We start from the raw sequence: 20458 nt of genomic DNA, 5'->3' as shown, positions 1-20458 counted from the left end.
GGCGGTGCGGACCCCTGCCCTTTGCGACTACAGGGGATAGTACAAGAACCATAGCGAATATAATAGTGTCAGCTGGAGTTTGCGTTTATGTTATGAACGTGCTATATGGTGAACCTCTGCCCCTTCAAACTCCTCTTGAAACTGTGGCTGTCAGGATACGGATGATGCAGGAACATATGCAACATATATCTCCCTCTAGATGGTGTCGTACCCCTGAATGTATTGGCTGCACAGATTGATCAACTCCCTAAACCTTTCCCACTTTTGGGGGAATTTAATGCCCACAACCCCCTTGTAGAGTAGCACCATGCTTACAGGCCATGGCAGAGATGTCGAAAATTTACTGTCCCAACTCGACCTCTGCCTGTTAAATACTGGGGCCACCACACATTTCAGTGTGGCTCATGGTAGTTACTTGGCCATTTATTTATCAATTTGCAGCCCAGGACTCCTCCCCTTTATCCACTGGAGAGCACATGACGACCGGTATGGTAGTGACCACTTCCCCATCTTCCTGTCAATCCCCCAGTGTCATACCCACAGAGTCCTACCCAAATGGGCTTTAAACAAGGCAGGCTGGGTAGCCTTCACCTCTGCTGTCACTGTTGAATCTCCCTAACGTGGTGCCATCGATGTTTTGATTGAGGAGGTCACTACAATGATAATTTTTGTGGCGGAAAATGCATTCCCTCTTTCTCTAGGGTGCCCCCAGCAAAAGACAGTCCCTTGGCAGTCGTCGGAAGTTTGCTGAGGCAATTAAAGAGCATTGGCGAGCTCTACAGCAATATAAGGGGCACCCTTCTCGAGAGCACCTAATAGCCTTTAAGCAGCTTCATACCCGCATTTGCCTGCTCATAGAAACAACGGAAACAGGAGTGTTGGGAGAGGTACGTGTCGACCATTGGGTGCCATACATCACCTTCCCAAGTCTGGATGAAGATCAGACGTTGTTTTGGGTACCAGACCCCAACAGGTGTGTCTGGCATTAACATCAATGGCTTGCTCTCTGCCGACACAAATGCTGTTCCAAGCACTTTGCTGAGCACTATGCTCGAGCCTCTGCATCGGAGAACACCCCCCCCCCCCCCCCCCCCCCCCTTGCACCCTCAAATGGCGGATGGAAAGGAAAGTCCTCTCATTCACTACACACCACAGTGAATCCTATAACACCCCATTTGCTGAGTGGAAGCTCCTCAGTGCCCTTGCATATTGCCCCGACACAGCTCTTGGGCCGGATCGGATTTACAGTCAGATGTTAAACATCTTTCATCTGACTACAAGCGATGTCTCCTCATCATCTTCAACCGGATCTGGTGCGATGGAGTCTTTCCACCCCAATGGCAGGAGAGCACCATCATTCTGGTGCTAAAACCCGGTAAAAATCTGCTTGATCTGGATAGCTATCCGTCCATTGGCCCCACCAGCGTTCTCTGTAAGCCGTTGGAACGTATGGTGTGTCAGCGGTTGAGTTGGGTCCTGGAGTCAAGTGGCCTACTGGCTTCATGTCAGGGCGGCTTCTGCCAGGGCCACTCTACCACTGATAATCTTGTGTCCCTTGAATCTGCCATCCGAACACCTTTTCCAGACGCCAACATCTGGTTGCTATCTTTTTTGACTTACGTAAAGCATACGACACAACCTGGCAACATCATATGCTTGCCTCATTGTATGAGTGGGGTCTCTGGGGCCCACTCCTGATTTTTATCCAAAACTTCCTATTGCTCCATACTTTCTGTGTCCAAGTTGGTGCCTCCCATAGTTCCTCCCTTATTTAGGAGAATGGTGTTTGACAGGGTTCCGTATTGAGTGTATCTCTATTTTTAGTGGCCATCAAAAGCCTAGCAGCAGCTGTTGGGCCGTTGGTCTCCCCATCTCTGTATGTGGATGACTTCTGCATTTTGTATTGCTTCTCCAGTACTGGTGTTGCTCAGGGGCGCCTACAGCGAGCCATTCACAAGGCGCAGTCATGGGCTCTAGCCCATGGATTCCAGTTTTTAGCCGCAATGTCATGTGTCATACACTTCTGTTGGCACCGTACCATTTGTCTGGAACCTGAACTTTATCTTAATGACGATCCACTCACTGTAGTGGAGAGTATCGATTCGTAGGACTGGTTTTAGACACCCGATTGACTTGGCTACCTCACCTTCACCAGCTTAAGCGGGAGTGCTGGGCAGCACCTCAATGCTCTCCGCTGCCTGAGCAACACCAACTGGGGTGCAGATCGCTCTATGCTGCTCCAGCTCTACAGGGCCCTTGTTCAACCCCGCCTTGACTATGGGAGTCTGGTTTATGGTTCGGTGGTGCCCTCAGTGTTGCATTTCCTCGACCCAGTGCACCAGTGTGGCGTTCACCTACCGACAGGAGCTTTTAGAATGAGTCCCTTGACCAGTCTCCTGGTGGAGGCTGGAGTCCCCTCCATTGCGCATCCGACGTGCACAACTGCTCACCAGTTATGTTGCACACACTCGTAGTTCTCCTGAGCATCCAAATGACCGTTTCCTTTTCCCACCCTTGGCAGTTCATCTCCCGCATCGATGGCCCAGGCCAGGGCTCACAATTGTGGTTTGCGTGCAATCCCTTCTCTCTGAATTGGAGTCCTTCCCTATATCATCTCTACTTGAGGTCCATTCACATACACCTCCATGATGTGCACCTCGGCCGAAGCTACATCTGGATCTTTTGCATGGCCCTAAGGACTCCGTTAACCCCGCTGCTCTCCGCTGTCACTTCCTCTTGATTCTTGACGTGTTCGGGGGCTCTGAAGTTGTTTACACCAATGGTTTGATGGCTGATGGTAATGTCCACAGAGGCCATATTGAACAGCATTCCTTGCCCTCTGGCTGCAGTGTATTCACTGCAGAGCTTTTGGCCATATCTCGTATGCTTCAGTGCATCCATTCCTATTCTGGTGAGTCGTTTCTTCTCTGTCTGACTCCCTGAGTAGCTTACAAGCTATCGACCTGTGCTACCCTAGTCATCCTTTGGTAGCGAACATCGAGGAGTCCATCTCTGCCGTGGCACAGTCCAGTCATTCAGTGGTTTTTGTGAGACCCCAGGACACGTCGGAATCCCAGGTAATGAACTTGCTGATAGGCTGGCCAAATAGGCTACACAGAAATTGCTCCTGGAGGTGAGCATCTCTGAAACTGACCTGCGTTCTGTCTTACGGTGCAAGGTTTTTTGGCTTTGGGAGATGGAGTTGCATAACAGTATGCACAACAAACTGCGTGTCATTAAGGAGACTGCGAATGTGTGAAAGTCTTCCCTGCCGGCTTCTCGCAGGGAATCAGTTGTCCTTTGTCGACTCCACATTGCCCATACGTGGCTTACACATGGTTACCTCCTCCGTCGCTGTGGCTCTCAAATGACAGTCGTCCACCTCTTGCTGGACTGCCCACTTTTAGCCGCTCTGTGGCAGGGTTTTTACTTTCCCAGCACCCTACCTTTAGTGTTGGGTGACAATGCCTCAAAAGCAGTTTAAGTTTTACGTTTTATTTGTTGAGGTTGAGTTTTATCATTTGATCTGAGTTTTAACGCATGTCCTTTCTCCCTCTGTGTCCTCCATCCTAGGACTTATTGGTTGGAGGTTTTTAATATGTTGCAGAGTGGCTGGCTTCTCCTTTTTTATTCTCATGGTCAGCCAGCCATGGTAATCTGCTTACTTGTTTTTAATCTCCTCTCCCAGTTTCTTGCGTGTCTCTTTGGTTTTCTTGTCCTGTTTTGTCCATTGTAGTGTTTAGTCCTGTAACCCCCCCTCAGTCAGTCAGTCAGTCAGTCAGTCAGTCAGTTTGTTTACCTCAAATTGATGATGCGCTGGCTTTGGCAGCCGGTTTGCTTGTGTTGCAAAAAAAAGGGGGGGGGGGGGGGGGGGGAATGTAGTATGTGGAGTAAAGAAAGATTAAAGAAACAAAAATATTATTCCCATAGCAACTATTTGCAGTAGACACACTACGGAACATGTCTCACTGTATAAATTGCTGTCTTTTTCTTTTTTTCTTCATGTGGTATTGTATTCTTTGATTTGTTCTACATTAAAGTACAACCTTTGCACAGAATGTAATGTAAAAAAAAAATCATGGTGAAAGCATCCACAAGCCTCCCTGTTCTTGGTGTACGCACTTGAACGCTTGCACAAGCACGCAAAATGAAAATTCAGTCAAGTATCAAGCTTCTTGTACAGTTCTAATGCTGGTGCAAATTTATCCTACCACACTCTCAAGTGTGCTTGGACTAGCACACATGTACATGCATCCTTGTCCAGCAGGCAGTTGTATTTGCGGTTGACTTAAGTTGTTACCCTACAGCCATTTTAATTATAGACACATCTCCACAGGAAAGTAGCAGTTATCAAAAAGTGCTGGTATCTTGCAACAGATAGACAGTTTCATAACTTGTTATTCCTGAAGCAAATTTACGGTGACATTCTTTCCTGTGATACCAACCAACTCATAACTAATGGGAAAGATGCATAAACTAGTACTTCCTTCCAGGCCTTGAAAAAATTAAGCACCTTTTTTTGTCTGGCCTTGAATTATGGACTACCACTTTTCGTGTACTGAGATGGGAAATACCCAGTGTCCTAGTCTGTCGTTTCCCACCCTCATCTATTGTCTCCCACCTATTGTGCTGGAAAGCCCAACAGCCACAGTGAAATGTTCCTGGAAATGTAGTCACTGCAGCTTGAGAACCTAGCAGCATTTTGAATTTCCTTGAAAGTATGATTTTCATTTGCTGTCTGGAATTGGGTTGGGACTCTTTCACTACGCATTCAGTTCTTTGTTAATTTAGTTTCATGTATAACATAGTCCTAACACTTCCTCATCCATCATAAAGTTATTGACACAATGCTACAGAACTGTATGCTAGGCAAACGGACGAGGTCTAGCAGAAATCATTGGTGAACAGATGATGTGTTAAATTTTATCAAAAGGAAACTTCAGTTGAGAAAACTGTTCAGTAACATAGTGACAGAATAGTTGGTTACTTCTTACCTTCAGGAGGCAAAATACAATACAGTAGGAACTACTCTTAGATTCGCAAACCTGTTTTATCTTCCTTCTTCAAGAAAGATGAAGGATCAAAGAATTAGTTGGAGAAGGCAGGAAAGATGGAGTAGATCTCTCATTCCCATGTTAATAGGGGACCCCCACCCCCCCTTCCCTGCCTCCCTGTAATTCGTCTTAATATTTTATCTCCCTCAGTCCTATCCCCCATCCCTCCCACCTCCCTTTTCCATTCTTGTTCTAATTTTGCCCTGGATAGTTCATATTTTATCACCCAGTAGCTTCACTACAATTTATCATCTCTTAACCTTCCATTTACTAACAGTGCATTAGTAATAGTGTTCCATAATTGGAAATTCTCTGTTAGATCATTGTTAAGGAGGATTTTTTCCCCCCCTGCCAATTGTGTGTCGTAATACGGAGTTTTGCAGTGCCGGAATCACTATCTGTAGGGAAGATTTCCCTAAAGGATCCCATTGATCTCCAGAATCTTTTGTCAGTTCATTTCATTGACATTGATACCAAAGAGGAACTAAGTATAAAGTTAATATTGTCATTTCACTTGCACCAACTCAGCTAAGTGCAGTTTGGTTTTTTCAACAGCATTTATCTAAATGTGTTAAATTATGTGTAATGGTAAAACTAACTTCTTTCATGCCAGTATATCAGAAAGTAATTATTATAAACACATTTATTATTAATAATAATAATATTTTTACAGGTTTGACTGCTGATGCTAGAATACTGATAAACCGAGCCCAGATTGAGTGCCAGTCTCATAAGTTGACAGTGGAAGATCCTGTTACATTAGAATATATCACTCGCTACATTGCAGGTAAGTGCCTTTTCTCTTCTTATCACTTATTTATAGCACAATTTCTGGAACTGCATAGACATTAGTAGAGATTAAATGGGGACATGTGCTTATTGCTGGTGTTGATACAAAAATTCTTGTGAAACAACTAGTGAAGTGGAGGTCAGAATCAAAATCCAGAAAGATGGGGAAGCTTGAAAGAAGCCAACCATTTCAAATCAAACATTGCTTCCTGCACAGCTTATTGCCCATTAAACACCACATTTGCAATGACAAGGGTACCTGTCAGTGTAATGGAATTCTCATCCAAAATCTTTGATAACTGACACCATGCCATCCAGCTTTGTCCAAAAACAATTCCCCTGTGCCTCATCCTGTGCGCGCTAAACACTCCTTACGCATATGCTGACCTGTGCCTCCTTTGTTACATGATACCACCCAGGGCTGCAACCACAGTCTATGTGAGGACGGACGTTGGCTACAAATCATTGTCCTCAGAGATAAGGAACAGCTGATAGAATATTGTCCACCACTACACCACTTGTGTTCCTGCCCCCCCCCCTGCCCCCCCTTGTTCCCCTCCCCCTCTCTCTCTTCCCCCCCCCCCCCCCTCTCTCTCTCTCTCTCTCTCTCTCTCTCTCTCTCTCTCTCTCTCTCTCTCTCACCCTCACCCCCACCCCCACCCTCACCCTCACCCCCACCCTCTCCCCCACCCTCACCCCCTCTCCCTCTGCCCCCCCCCCCCCTACCTCCAAGAGTCTTATCTCAGACTAAGGCTGCTTTCACACTGGTGACTTTGCTGTGGTGATCCAGCTGCTGCAGTGCATGTGGTTGTATCACTGGGCATCTGATGAGGGGGCATTGCTTTTTGTTTTGTTGCTGAAAAGAAAATGCAGATGTCAGCAAAATCTGTAAACCTTGTTTCCTGAATCACAAATTACAGGACGACATTCTGTTTCAGTGATGGAAATTTCCACTTTCAAAGTCAGCTGGAAAGTGCACAAAATTCTTTAAAATGACTCAGGAAATACACTTCAGTTGCCAGTGACAAAGTGTGACATACACAACACAGCCCGATGAGGTGGCAACTGTTTACCCTCTCCCTCTGAAACCTAGCTGTCAGGTCGCCAAATGTGATTAAGTGGCAGACGTGATTGAATTGTCGTGGCGGGGACCGGCAGTTGCACAATGGATCGTGCGGTCAAATCACCAGTAAGGCTTTACAAGAAGATTGTGTTAAATGAAGACTGTGGACAGGCCATATGGGCAATTCACACAACTAAATCGCTATGTAAGGAATGTAAGAGGCAGATTGTTGCAAGGCCTCACTTAATACATCCAACCAACACTTCCTATTTCAGTTCCGTCGGTGACATTTGCTGTGCCATCAGAAGCACCAAGCTGGGAAAGCAGCCACACTAGACAGCAACAACTTACTGTAACCACTAAGCAATATTCTACCTCAGTATGACTACAAAGTAAACTATCCAGTGGGTTAATGGCAATTGCCAATCTGTGGCTAAGAGCTAATACCCAGACGTTGAACATGCTGCTCAGTGTAAAGTGTGATTGAGCTTGTCTCTTATGTCGACAGCTCACATCATCTGGGCATGCCTCTCCACCCTTCTTCTTCCGAAAGTGGTAATCATGATTTTATAATATATCTGTATGAGGTATGAAATCCAAATTCCAAACTGTTGCTCATTATGTATACACTGTGAACAAACATTTTTGGATACTACTCTGAATGTGTCCTCTCTGTTATTAGGCTATGTATCATTGTCATAAACACATGTTCTGTCAGAGTGAGGCACTGGAAGGAGTTAGATTTCTACCTACATCCAGCTTAATGATATTGTAATAACCAAAATGGGGAAGTCAACCACCTACCTAAATCTGTTTGATGTGTGGGGTAAAGAAACATAAAACAGCACAGAGATGGTGCCTGCTTTCATGATACTGGTTTTTTCCTAACTAATGTGTGCATTCTCATTTGGAAAAAAAAGGTTGGTGTAAGAGCTCTTTTTAAAAAGCAAAAGGTTCTTAAGGCTTATATAGTGTGCTTGCATTCATTGGAAGTTCATCATTCGGTGTTGCTAATCTACACTTATGCAGTGTTAATTGGCAACATGAGAATATTATTGGGATTAATAAGATTTATTAACTTAATTTGCAAATAATGAATCTTTTTTAGAAGCTTACAAGGAAATAAGACGGTTATCAGTAAATTAAAGGACAAGATGAAAAGTCAACAAAATACATCCTTCAGTTGCATAGTAATACGGTAAGCAAAGGAATGAAGATATACTTATGGTAATGATCACACAAAACTATATTTGTAGGTTTGAAGCAAAAATACACGCAGAGCAATGGACGACGACCATTTGGAATATCATGTCTTCTTGCTGGTTTTGACTATGATGGATCGCCGCATTTGTACCAAACAGAACCATCGGGCATTTACTATGAATGGAAGGTAATGTGCAGAACTATGTTATCTATTTCGCAAATTTTCCTCAGTAATGTCTAAATAAATCAAACTTAAATTACGATGTAAACTAGGTAAACACATTTAAAATGCGAAGTTATCTTACTCAGCTACACAGAAACACAAGCATTAAAGTGATTAATCAATTCAGTTGTCCTTGCAGACTCATAATTACATATTGCTCAGAGGTGCCAATCTGTTTTAGACTGTGGCATTTTTCTCTGGCAGGTTCTACGTCATTAAATTTGAGCATAATATTGTATGATTTGTTGATCTCATCATTGTTGCAACATGTTCAGGTGGAATGCTTTGTATTGAGAGGGTGTGGTGCTGCTGTTCAGTGAGTTCCACTCCTCATACGGAACATGAGGTATGGTCTTGTAAGAGATTTCAGTCTTGCTTGAGCACTACCCATTTCTTCTGACAATACAGGAACACTTATTCTTACATGTTCTGTGGACGTGTCAAGACAAGGAAGGAACAAACTGTTTCCCACTGCATACATCATGGGTTAAGAACAAGACCTTAGAATTAGAATAACCCACGTGCTACTTTCCATGCACTGTCTTTGATGAGCTTGAAGTGGGGTAAAAAATATCAAATATTAAATGCTCTGAATAACCAGACATCACCCATTGGTATTTTTTGTGATCTCTCAAAGGCCTTTGATTGTGTAAATCATGGAATATTTTTAGATAAGCTAAATCATTACGGTTTGAGGGAGGCAGTTCACAAATGATTTAATTCATACTTAACTGGAAGAATGCAGAAAGTTGAAATAAGTGGTTCATGTAATGTTAAATTGGCAGACACACTCAGTTTGAGAAAACAGATGAACAGGAGTCAGATTTTATCATACAGCCTCCATTTAAACAGTGTTTAACAGAAAGTAATCAGAAACTGCCAGTTCATCTTCACCAAAGCAGTTACAATCCCATTAGTATGCAGTATCAGTTATCTTTATTACACTAGAACATTCCGGGACTTAGAAATAAAGTTGATGAACTACTCATTTGTATCGATGAAATGAATTCATCTAACCAAATTGACATAATCTGCCTCTCTGAACATCAAGTGACCATTGACATAGATATGTTAGACATTTCAGGATTTAAGCTAGCTTCCTACTTCTGCAGAGTAGACATGGATGGGGGAGGAGTTGCCACATTTATCAAAAACTGCCGTAAATTCAAGAACATTGACTTTAATAAATTCTGTTTAGAGCAGCATCTAGAAGCATGTGCAACAGAAGTAGAGTTCCATGACAGATCCTATATAATAATAACTATTTACCGAGCACCTGCAGGAAATTATAATCTATTCTTAGATCATCTAGAAGCTCTTTTGGGTTATTTAACAGGAAGAAACAAAGAAATTTTGATTGCTGGTGACTTTAATACAGATTTTTTAATGCAATCTTCAAGTAAACATTCACTGCAGTTAGTAATGTTGTCTTTCAATCTAACTCACACTTTAAACTTTCCAACTAGGATCACCAAATCCTCAAGGACAGCCATTGATAACATTTTTATAGACAAATCAAAGGAACAAAATCATATCATAAAACCTGTTATAAATGGACTATCAGATCATGACATGCAGCTCCTTGTTTTAGATGTAAATTCTAAGCAGATTATCAAGACTGCTAAATCTGAGTACAGAAGAGTAGTCAATCAACCAAAAATTGAGTGTTTCAGAAAACTGCTCAAAGATATGAACTGGAAAGATGTTTATAGTGCTCATGACATGAATGAAAAATATAACAAATTCATGAACAATGTCAGTACCATGTTTGAAAACTGTTTTCCTCTAAAAGTTACTCAAATTAAACAGAAGTCTATAATAAAACTATGGATTACACAAGGAATAAAGATTTCCTGTAAGACAAAAAGGAAAATGTATCTGTCGACCAAGAATAGCTCCAATGCTGATGATTTAGCTAAACACAAGGAATACTGCAAAACATTAAAAAAAGTAATTCAGACGTCTAAACAAATGCACTACGAGAAGAAGATAGCAATGTCAGGGAACAAAATAAAAACAATATGGGGTATAGTGAAAGAGCAGACTGGTAGAACCAGAAAGGAACAGGAGCAAATAGCACTAAGGGTAGATGACACATTAGTAACTGATGGGCATAGTGTGGGAAATCTATTTAACAAGTACTTTATATCCGTTACTGATAGAATGGGACTTTCAGGATCAGTAAATAATGCCCTTGAATATCTGAAACTAGCCTTCAGAAATAGCTTCAAGTACATGAATATATCACTCACTTCACCAAAAGAAATAACTTCCATAATAAAATCTTTAAAAACAAAGCATTCTAGTGGGTACAATGAAATATCAACAAAGTTAATTAAGGCATGTTCTTGTGAGTTTAGTACAATTCTAAGTTACTTGTGTAACCAGTCAATTATAACTGGGACATTTCCTGACTGGCTGAAATATGCGGATATTATGCCTCTATTCAAGAAAGGGGATAAAGAGATATCATTAAACTACAGACCGATTTCACTTTTGCCAGCGTTCTCAAAAATTTTAGAAAAAGTAATGTACAGGCAGCTGCTCAACCATCTGACCACAAATAACATATTATCAAGAACACAGTTTGGATTTCTGAAGGGTTCTGATATCGAGAAGGCTATTTACACCTACAGTGAAAATGTACTTAATTCATTAAATAACAAATTACAAGCAGCAGGTATTTTCTGTGATTTGTCAAAGGCATTTGATTGTGTGAACCACAACATCCTTTTAAGTAAATTAGAATTCTATGGTGTCACGGGCAGTGCTGCAAAATGGTTCAAGTCGTACCCCACTAACAGGAAACAAAGGGTGTCAGTGCAAGGGACTAGTGAATTAAGTCATCATCAGAATGGGAAGAATTTACATGTGGTGTCCCACAAGGATCCATCTTAGGGCCATTGCTTTTTCTGGTGTACATTTATGATCTCTCATCAGTTACACTGCCAGAAGTAGAGTTCGTTTTGTTTGCAGATGACACAAGTATTGCAATAAATAGTATGTCAAGTGTAGTTCTAGAAAGATCTGCTAATGATATTTTCATGGATATTAATAAATGGTTTAAAGCCAACTCTCTGACATTAAACTTCGAAAAGTCTCACTATATGCAATTCAGAAGCTGTTAGAGGTTTCCACCCAGCATATGCATAAAATACGAAGAAGAGCAGATAGAAGAGGTTGACAGTCTTAAATTCCTGGGATTACAACTTGATAATAAATTCAGTTGGGAAGAGCACACCACAGAACTGCAGAAACGCCTTAACAAATCTATATTTGCAATTCGAGTGTTAGCAGACATAGGCGATATAAAAATGAAAAAGCTTGCATACTTTGCCTATTTTCATTCCATAATGTCATATCGTATAATATTTTGAGGTAACTCTTCAAGTCAAACAAAAGTTTTCAGAGTCCAAAAGCGTGTAATACGTATTATTTGTGGAGTAAATTCATGGACGTCCTGTAGAAACCTCTTCAAAGAACTGGGTATACTAACTACTGCCTCTCAGTATATTTACTCATTAATGAAATTTGTCCTAAATAATATATCTCTTTTTCCAACAAACAGCTCAGTTCATACATAAAATACCAGGAACAAAAATGATCTGCACAATGACTTACAAGCACTTACTTTAGTTCAAAAAGGGGTCCATTACTCAGGAACACACATCTTCAATAATTTGCCAGTAAACACAAAAAATTTAGTTACAAATAAAGATCAGTTTCAAAGGAGCCTGAAAGACTTACTAGTGGCCAACTCCTTCTACTCCATTGACGAATTTTTTAATAGAAACAAATGATGTATTGTATTTATTCATACTACTAGTATTGTTATTTCAGCTATATATATATATATATATATATATATATATATATATATATATATATATATAATAGAGGGAAACATTCCACGTGGGAAAAATATATCTAAAAAGAAAGATGATGAAACTTACCAAACAAAAGCGCTGGCAGGTCGATAGACACACAAACAAACACAAACATACACACAAAATTCTAGCTTTCGCAACCAATGGTTGCCTCGTCAGGAAAGAGGGAAGGAGAAGGAAAGACTTCCCTCTTTCCTGACGAGGCAACCATTGGTTGCGAAAGCTAGAATTTTGTGTGTATGTTTGTGTTTGTTTGTGTGTCTATCGACCTGCCAGCGCTTTTGTTTGGTAAGTTTCATCATCTTTCTTTTTATATATATATATATATATATATATATAATACATGTTCCACATCCACAAGGATCTCCTCAGCACGGATCTGTGGAACGAAAAACTAATCTAATCTAATCTAAAAACAGCTGATTCCTCAAACTTGGGGGCTATCAAGTACAGGGTCCCACAGGGTTCGGTCTTAGGTCCTTTACTGTTCTTGATATACATTAATGACTTACCATTCCACATTGATGAAGATGCAAAGTTAGTTCTTTTTGCTGATGATACAAGTATAGTAATAACATCCAGAAACCAAGAACTAAGTGATGTAATTGTAAATGATGTTTTTCACAAAATTATTAAGTGGTTCTCAGCAAACGGACTCTCTCTAAATTTTGATCAAAACACAGTATATACAGTTCCGTACAGTAAATGGCACAACTCCAGTAATAAATATAGACTTTGAAGATGCAAAGTTAGTTCTTTTTGCTGATGATACAAGTATAGTAATAACATCCAGAGACCAAGAACTAAGTGATGTAATTGTAAATGATGTTTTTCACAAAATTATTAAGTGGTTCTCAGCAAACGGACTCTCTCTAAATTTTGATCAAAACACAGTATATACAGTTCCGTACAGTAAATGGCACAACTCCAGTAATAAATATAGACTTTGAAGATGCAAAGTTAGTTCTTTTTGCTGATGATACAAGTATAGTAATAACATCCAGAAACCAAGAACTAAGTGATGTAATTGTAAATGATGTTTTTCACAAAATTATTAAGTGGTTCTCAGCAAACGGACTCTCTCTAAATTTTGATCAAAACACAGTATATACAGTTCCGTACAGTAAATGGCACAACTCCAGTAATAAATATAGACTTTGAAGATGCAAAGTTAGTTCTTTTTGCTGATGATACAAGTATAGTAATAACATCCAGAAACCAAGAACTAAGTGATGTAATTGTAAATGATGTTTTTCACAAAATTATTAAGTGGTTCTCAGCAAACGGACTCTCTCTAAATTTTGATCAAAACACAGTATATACAGTTCCGTACAGTAAATGGCACAACTCCAGTAATAAATATAGACTTTGAAGATGCAAAGTTAGTTCTTTTTGCTGATGATACAAGTATAGTAATAACATCCAGAAACCAAGAACTAAGTGATGTAATTGTAAATGATGTTTTTCACAAAATTATTAAGTGGTTCTCAGCAAACGGACTCTCTCTAAATTTTGATAAAACACAGTATATACAGTTCCGTACAGTAAATGGCACAACTCCAGTAATAAATATAGACTGTGAACAGAAGCTGTAGCTAAGGTAGAATTTTCAAAATTTTTAGGTGTGTCCATTGATGAGAGGTTAAACTGGAAGCAACACATTGATGGTCTACTGAAACGTCTGAGTTCAGCTATGTATGCTATTAGGGTTATTGCAAATTTTGGTGATAAGAATCTCAATAAATTAGCTTACTATGCCTACTTTCATTCACTGCTTTCGTATGGCATCATATTCTGTGGTAATTCATCATTGAGTAGAAAAGTATTTATTGCTCAAAAACGTTTAATCAGAATAATTGCTGGAGCCAACCCACGGTCATCCTGCAGACATCTATTTAAGGATCTAGGGATCCTCACAGTAACCTCACAGTATATATATTCGCTTATGAAATTTGTTGTTAATAATCCAACCCTGTTCAAAAGTAATAGCAGTGTGCATAGCTATAACACCAGGAGAAAGGATGATCTTCACTATGCAGGGTTAAATCTTGACTTTGGCACAGAAAGGGGTAAATTATGCTGCCACAAAAGTCTTTGGTCACCTACCAAACAGCATCAAAAGCTTGAAAGAAGCCAACCAACATTTAAAAATAAATTGAAAGAATTTCTAGATGACAACTCCTTCTACTCATTGGCTGAATTTTTAGATATAAATTAAGGGAGGGAAAAAACCCCAACTTAAACATTAGTGTCATGCAATATTTTGTGTAATGTAATATCTTGTACAGACATATTTTATTAACCTGACACGTTCCACATCATTATGAAGTGTTGTATTCATGATCTATGGAACAAGTATTAATCTAATCTAATCTCTAATCTCAAGCCGAGGTATTGTTTTCAAACAACATTACACAAGACTAAGAGCTTACTCAAAATGAACAACACATTTACCTTGTATATACCAATTGAAAAGGGTCAACTTGTACAAAATTAATAGAGAAAATCAGTGATAAGATACATTGCTGCTAAGACTGAAATATTGAATTTTTTGTGAATAACATGTGGTTGCAGATAAGAGATTTAGTGTGTAAGTATCACAGTGGAAAAGTAATTATTTATATATCTTTAGCAGTTTCTAACTCTATCTCTGTGGCCAAGCTGTCAAGAAGGCATTAAACACTAAATGACATAAAGGTTCAGTATTCTAAAAACTGCCGATATTTCAATATAATAGCCATATTAGAACATAGGGATCTTTTACACGTGTGGTCATGCATTTGTGGGGGAGGATGGGCTCACTGTACAGTATTTGATAAATTCTGATACGTGATGTTCTTTGTTTTCAGGCCAACGCCACAGGTCGTAGTGCTAAGACAGTTAGAGAATTTTTGGAGAAATATTATACTCCAGAGGTTGTGTCCACAGAAAGAGGCACTGTCAAGTTAGCAATTAGGGCACTGTTGGAAGTTGTGCAGTCAGGAAGAAAAAATCTGGAGATTGCTGTGATGCATCAAGGAAAGCCTATGCAGGTGTGTACCTTTCCAGTCATTAATATTTTATGCTACAGGTTATTAGTAAACAGCCTTATAAAGTGCACATGTATGTGGTTGTGTTAAGTTTATTCTGTAATTTACATGTATAGATTTGTTGATAGTGTGTATATTACACTTACAACATTTTGTATGTCAGTATGTAATTAGTAAATAATCATGTAGGTAAATAGTTACCATTAGTTCTTGGTATTTTGTGCACCATTTTTCAGTTGTCTGATACATTTACCACAACATGTTTTGTGATTATGGTAGCTCTTTATCAAGTGCTATAAAACAAAGAAACAAATCAGTACATTGCAATGCTATGCCTACTGACAACCACATAAATGTCTATGCTATCCAGCAATGAAACATAACTTACTCTCCCATTAGGTGCTGTTGACATTAAAAAGTCAGCAGCAAGTGTATATTGTCAAACATAAAACTCTTCTGTGAACATTTGATATTCGTGCAAATATCGGCTCAGTTGTGAAGTACAGGCAGCCATCTCAACCTATTAAAGATAGTACTAGCTCATAAAGAATGTATCGTAGCCCACATTGATTCCACTGGCTACCATAAAATCTTTTTTGAACTGTGTGTTGGGGCCTAGCAAATAATAAAAACCAATGCTGCACTTGTGCTACAATGTGTGCATCCACATAGAATGACCAACAGGACACATTAAAATTTAACACTTCTAACTGCTCTGAAGTGCCAAAGAAACTGGTATTGGCATGCTTATTCAAATACAGAGATATGTAAACAGGCAGAATATGGCGCTTTGGTCAGCAATGCCTATATAAGACAGAAAGTGTCTGGCACAGTTGTTAGACTGGTTATTGCTGCTACAGTGGCAGATTGTCAAGATTTAAGTGAGTTTGAACATGGTTTTATAGTTAGTATGTGTGCGATGGGACACATCATCTGTGAGGTAGCAATCAAGTTGGTATTTTCCTGTGTGATCATTTCATGAGTGTACTGTGAATGTCAGGAATCTGGCAAAATGTAAAATCTCTGACATTGCTACAGCCGGAAAAAGATCCTGCAAGAAAGGGACCAACAATGACTGAAGAGAATTGTTCAACATGATAGAACTGCAATTCTTTTGCAAATTGCTGCAGCTTTCAATTCTGGGCCATCAACAAGTGTCAGCATGTGAAACATTCAACAAAACATCATCGATATGGGCTTTTGGAGCTGAAGGTCCACTTGGGTACAGTTGATGACTGCACAACACAAAGATTTATGCCTCGCCTGGGCCCGTCAACAAAAACGTTGGACTGTTGATGACTGGAAACATGTTGCCTGGTCTGATGAGTCTCATTCCAAATTGTACTGACAGATGGATATGTATGGGTGTGGAGACAACCTCATGAATCCATGGATGCTGCGTGTCAGCAGGGAACTTTCAAGCTGGTGGAAGCTCTATCATGGAGTGGGGTGCGTGCTGTTGGAGTGATATGTGGCCTCGATATGTGTAGATATGACTCGTAACAGGTGACACATACATAAGCATCCTGCCTGATCACCTGCAGCTATTCATGTCCATTGTACATTCTGATGGACTTGGGCAATTTCAGCAGGACAATGTGACACCCCACACATCCAGAATTGCTACAGCTTGGCTCCAGGAACACTCTTCTGAGTTTACACTTCCACTGGCCACCTAACTCCCCAGACATTAACATTTTGAGCATATCTGGGGTGCCTTGCAACATGCTATTCAGAAGAGATCTCCACCCCCTTGTACTCTTATGGATTTATGAGCAGCCCTGCAGGATTCGTGGTGTCAGTTCCCCCCAGCACTACTTCAGACATTAGTTGACTCCATGGAATGTCATGTTGTAGCACTTCAGTGTGCTCGTGGGGGCCCTTACACAACATTAGGCAGGCATACCAATTTCTTTGGCTCTTCAGTGTAGAATAAGTTGGTTGTTGCTTTTCAAGGAGGACATTGCTGAAGTGGACCGAGAAATGCCCTTTTGGCATATCTGTCTCCTCATTTAATACATGGACACAGTCTTCTCTTAAAATGCAAAAAAATTCAACTTCCTCGGTGCTGCTACCCAACAAATGCTGCTTATTCTTCAGTTGCTTAACCACTGTTGATGAGCCATTTTCCTTATCATTATTCTCTTTAAACGTTATTGTAAAATTTCTTCCCATTTTTTTCCCCCAAGCACACACAATCTTTACACTTTCTTTCATAAACTACCATTCCCCCTACCCCCACCCCCACCCCCTCCCAGTTCTCTGCTGTGCCAATCTTGTGCTTCAGCCTTAGCTCCAATGAATTGTCTATCCGGAATGCAGTTTTAACCTCTTTGTTGTTAAACAGCCTTGCCAATTCATGACGGATAATCTCCCAATATGGCATGACTCTGTACTTTTGTGGATTTTTCTTGTTTTGTCAGTTCTATGCCCTACCAAAATAAAAGCAGGCAAATAGTGGCAGAAAATGGTTTCGATGTTGGTTTAATATTTAGGATTGAGGCAGCCTTAGGACACAGAAACCAACAAAGCAAGAAAATTCCACAGAAATATGTCATGTCAGTTGTGGAATTATCAGTGAGGTTATTTAAAACAAAGAGGTTAAAATTATATTCAGGATGGACAAGAAACTTGAACAGAGACTGAAAGGTAAGATTGGCACAAGGGAGAATTTGATGGAGAAAGTAGGAATTTATGAATTAAAGCATCAGGGTTGTGAAATGAAGTATGTGGGGAAAATGTGAACAAACTTTAAAGAGAATAATTATAAAGAGAATGGATCATCAGCAATGACCATGCAACTGAAGAATGAGCAGCATTCATTGAGTAGCATCACAGACAACATGAGTATATTGTACTTTGAACAAAAAGGGTGGTTGCTGTCAGATTTAGACGGAGTTAAGATTTTTCGCATTTTAAGAGATGAATGTGTCAGTGTGCTAAATAAGAAGACAGAAGTGTCAAAAGAGCATTTCTTAGTCCACTTCAGCGATGTCCTCCTCGGAAAGCAGCCACCATTTTATTCTACTGAGTGGTGTTAGATTTCAGTGTGTCCTGTTGGTCATTTTGTATGGATGCACACATTGCAATATAAGTACAGTATTGGTTTTTAGTATTTGCTAGGACTTGACACAATATTCAAAGTTTTTACTGTAGACAGTAGCATCAATTTGGGCTGTGGTAGATGGTTTACGAGATAGTACTATTTGTATTTGTATTTATTTATTTATCCTGTGGATCACATATTGTACAGAGTACACATGATATAGGACAAGTCATTTTTCTTAACAAATATGTAGTCTGGAGAAAAATCTATCTTTGGTAGGTTAAGGCAGCTGCCTTCAGTTTACAACTGAGCCTTATGAGAGTATTATGCACCAACATGAGATGTTCAAGGAAGAGTTTTATGTTTGACAATGAATTTTACTGCTGGCGTTTTACTTTTGACAGTACCTAATGGGACAGAAATATTGATATATGTTACACTGCTGGACAATGTAGATATTTACATAGTTGTCAGTATGTTTAGTGTTGCAGTGTATTGATTTATGTCCTTGTCTTGTAGCACTTGATAATAGGACAACATAGTCATGGTACATGTTGTGATAAATATCACACATCTGACAACTAGGGCATAACTTTCTCACTATTGATTCATGAGGCTGTTGTACGATGGCTTGATAACAGATAAATAGTTTGCAATTATAGATATGAAATTTCTTTGTACTGCTCGTGTGTAATGGCTGTTAGCAAATAATGTGGTAGTGTTTGTGCGATTAGTATGTATGCTGTTAGCTGTCCTGCTTCACACCAATGTTGAGGAACAGTCTGCATAATTCTGAATAATTCACATGTTCTTCAGGTGTACTTCTTTAAATTCCATTAATGTGCTATCCTGTAATCTTTCCTTTTTTAATGTAAATTACTTTTTGTTATCCTGGTCAACACAATACATTCTCATCAGTTTTGATATATGAAAGTACTATCTTCAAATAATTAAGAACTTGGGAAGAAATCAACAGTTGCTTAACTGGGTGTTGTCTCTCAAATTCAAAATACTGTTTGTTGAAATTAAAACCATGTCCCTTGCTTCTGAGTAGAAATTAGTGTTTAAGAACAACTTCGACCAGGACTGTTATATTAGTATGCTATAGCCTTAGTATCACAAGGAAGTGAGCTCACGAGACAAGGAAGACAGAAATTTCCTGAATAGTTTATGTTGCTACAACAGTGCTGGCACCACCAATGCGTACATTGTCACAGTCTCTGGCAGCATGATGTAATGATGACATACTCCAATCATTAAGAAGCTGTGCTGTAAATAATTGCCCTGACAGTCAGGTGCTCCTGGCAAAGACAATGGAGAATTTTGTCAAAAACTCAAGATTTTACCCAAATGTAATGTGGCAGGTATACCAAGAATGTTTTAAACAGATAGCAGTTTCAATATTGTTGTTTCAGTGGGGTAATGAGTTGGGCGTTATCAGTAGAAATAAAGCATTTTTCTCAGAGTTCTAAGCGTAAGGAGCTTTGTTTATCAAGAAGCCTACACTGCATAGTAGAAATAGCGTTGAAAAAAAATTATTTAACTTAAGCTTTGAAAAATCATTTTCATATCTTGATGAACAAAAAGTTTTGATTTTACTTTGATGAGGTAAAAATGCAGTGGACACAAAGATCAGTACTTTTGTTTGTCTGTATACTTCACTTGAGGATCTCAATGGATCTAGACTGCTTTGTTATATTAAACAAATTTAGTCTCAAAGTAACACAGTATCAATCTTTAATTTCAGATGTTAGATGCTGACAAAATAGAAGAATATGTGGTGGAAATTGAAAAAGAAAAGGAAGAAGAAGCTGAGAAAAAGAAGCAAAAGAAGTGAGCTTTATTTGTTGAAAGGGAAAACCATCTTTCTCTCATTTGTGTCTTGAATTTCATTTTTGTGTGAAAATAAAAAAAACTTGCTTAATGTTTTGGAGATTTTTAATTTTTTCCAGTCATAGAAATGACTGAATTTTTCTTGTGTTCCATTATTTCACATTTTCACAATCCTACATTTCACTTCAGTTATGAGATACAGTAACACTGTGCTATCTTGTGGGAACATCATGCATTACACAGCAACTGAAAGATAAATGCGCACGTGCAGTGACGTCCAGGATAAGAAGACATTTAAAGAAAATCCAGAATTGTATCTACATGGTTTTCA

The 20458-nt window shown here is 39.5% G+C and overlaps 1 protein-coding gene across 1 annotated transcript in view; it reads left to right on the top strand.

Annotated features, from left to right (window-relative positions):
* The window catches only part of LOC124595383 (proteasome subunit alpha type-7-1), a 40699-nt gene extending 20477 nt beyond the window's left edge, over positions 1 to 20222 (top strand). The window contains exons 3-6 of the mRNA XM_047134100.1: positions 5728 to 5841; positions 8163 to 8296; positions 15069 to 15251; positions 20042 to 20222. Coding sequence (XP_046990056.1) covers positions 5728 to 5841; positions 8163 to 8296; positions 15069 to 15251; positions 20042 to 20131 — 521 coding nt within the window. The 3' untranslated portion in view covers positions 20132 to 20222. The remainder of the gene's footprint in view (positions 1 to 5727; positions 5842 to 8162; positions 8297 to 15068; positions 15252 to 20041) is intronic.
* The last annotated feature ends 236 nt before the right edge of the window (positions 20223 to 20458 follow it).

This window comes from Schistocerca americana, chromosome 2, assembly GCF_021461395.2.
Source record: "Schistocerca americana isolate TAMUIC-IGC-003095 chromosome 2, iqSchAmer2.1, whole genome shotgun sequence".
Classification (NCBI taxonomy): Eukaryota; Metazoa; Arthropoda; class Insecta; order Orthoptera; family Acrididae; genus Schistocerca; species Schistocerca americana.
Note: the sequence above shows the minus strand (reverse complement) of the source record. Positions and strands in the feature narration are given on the sequence as shown.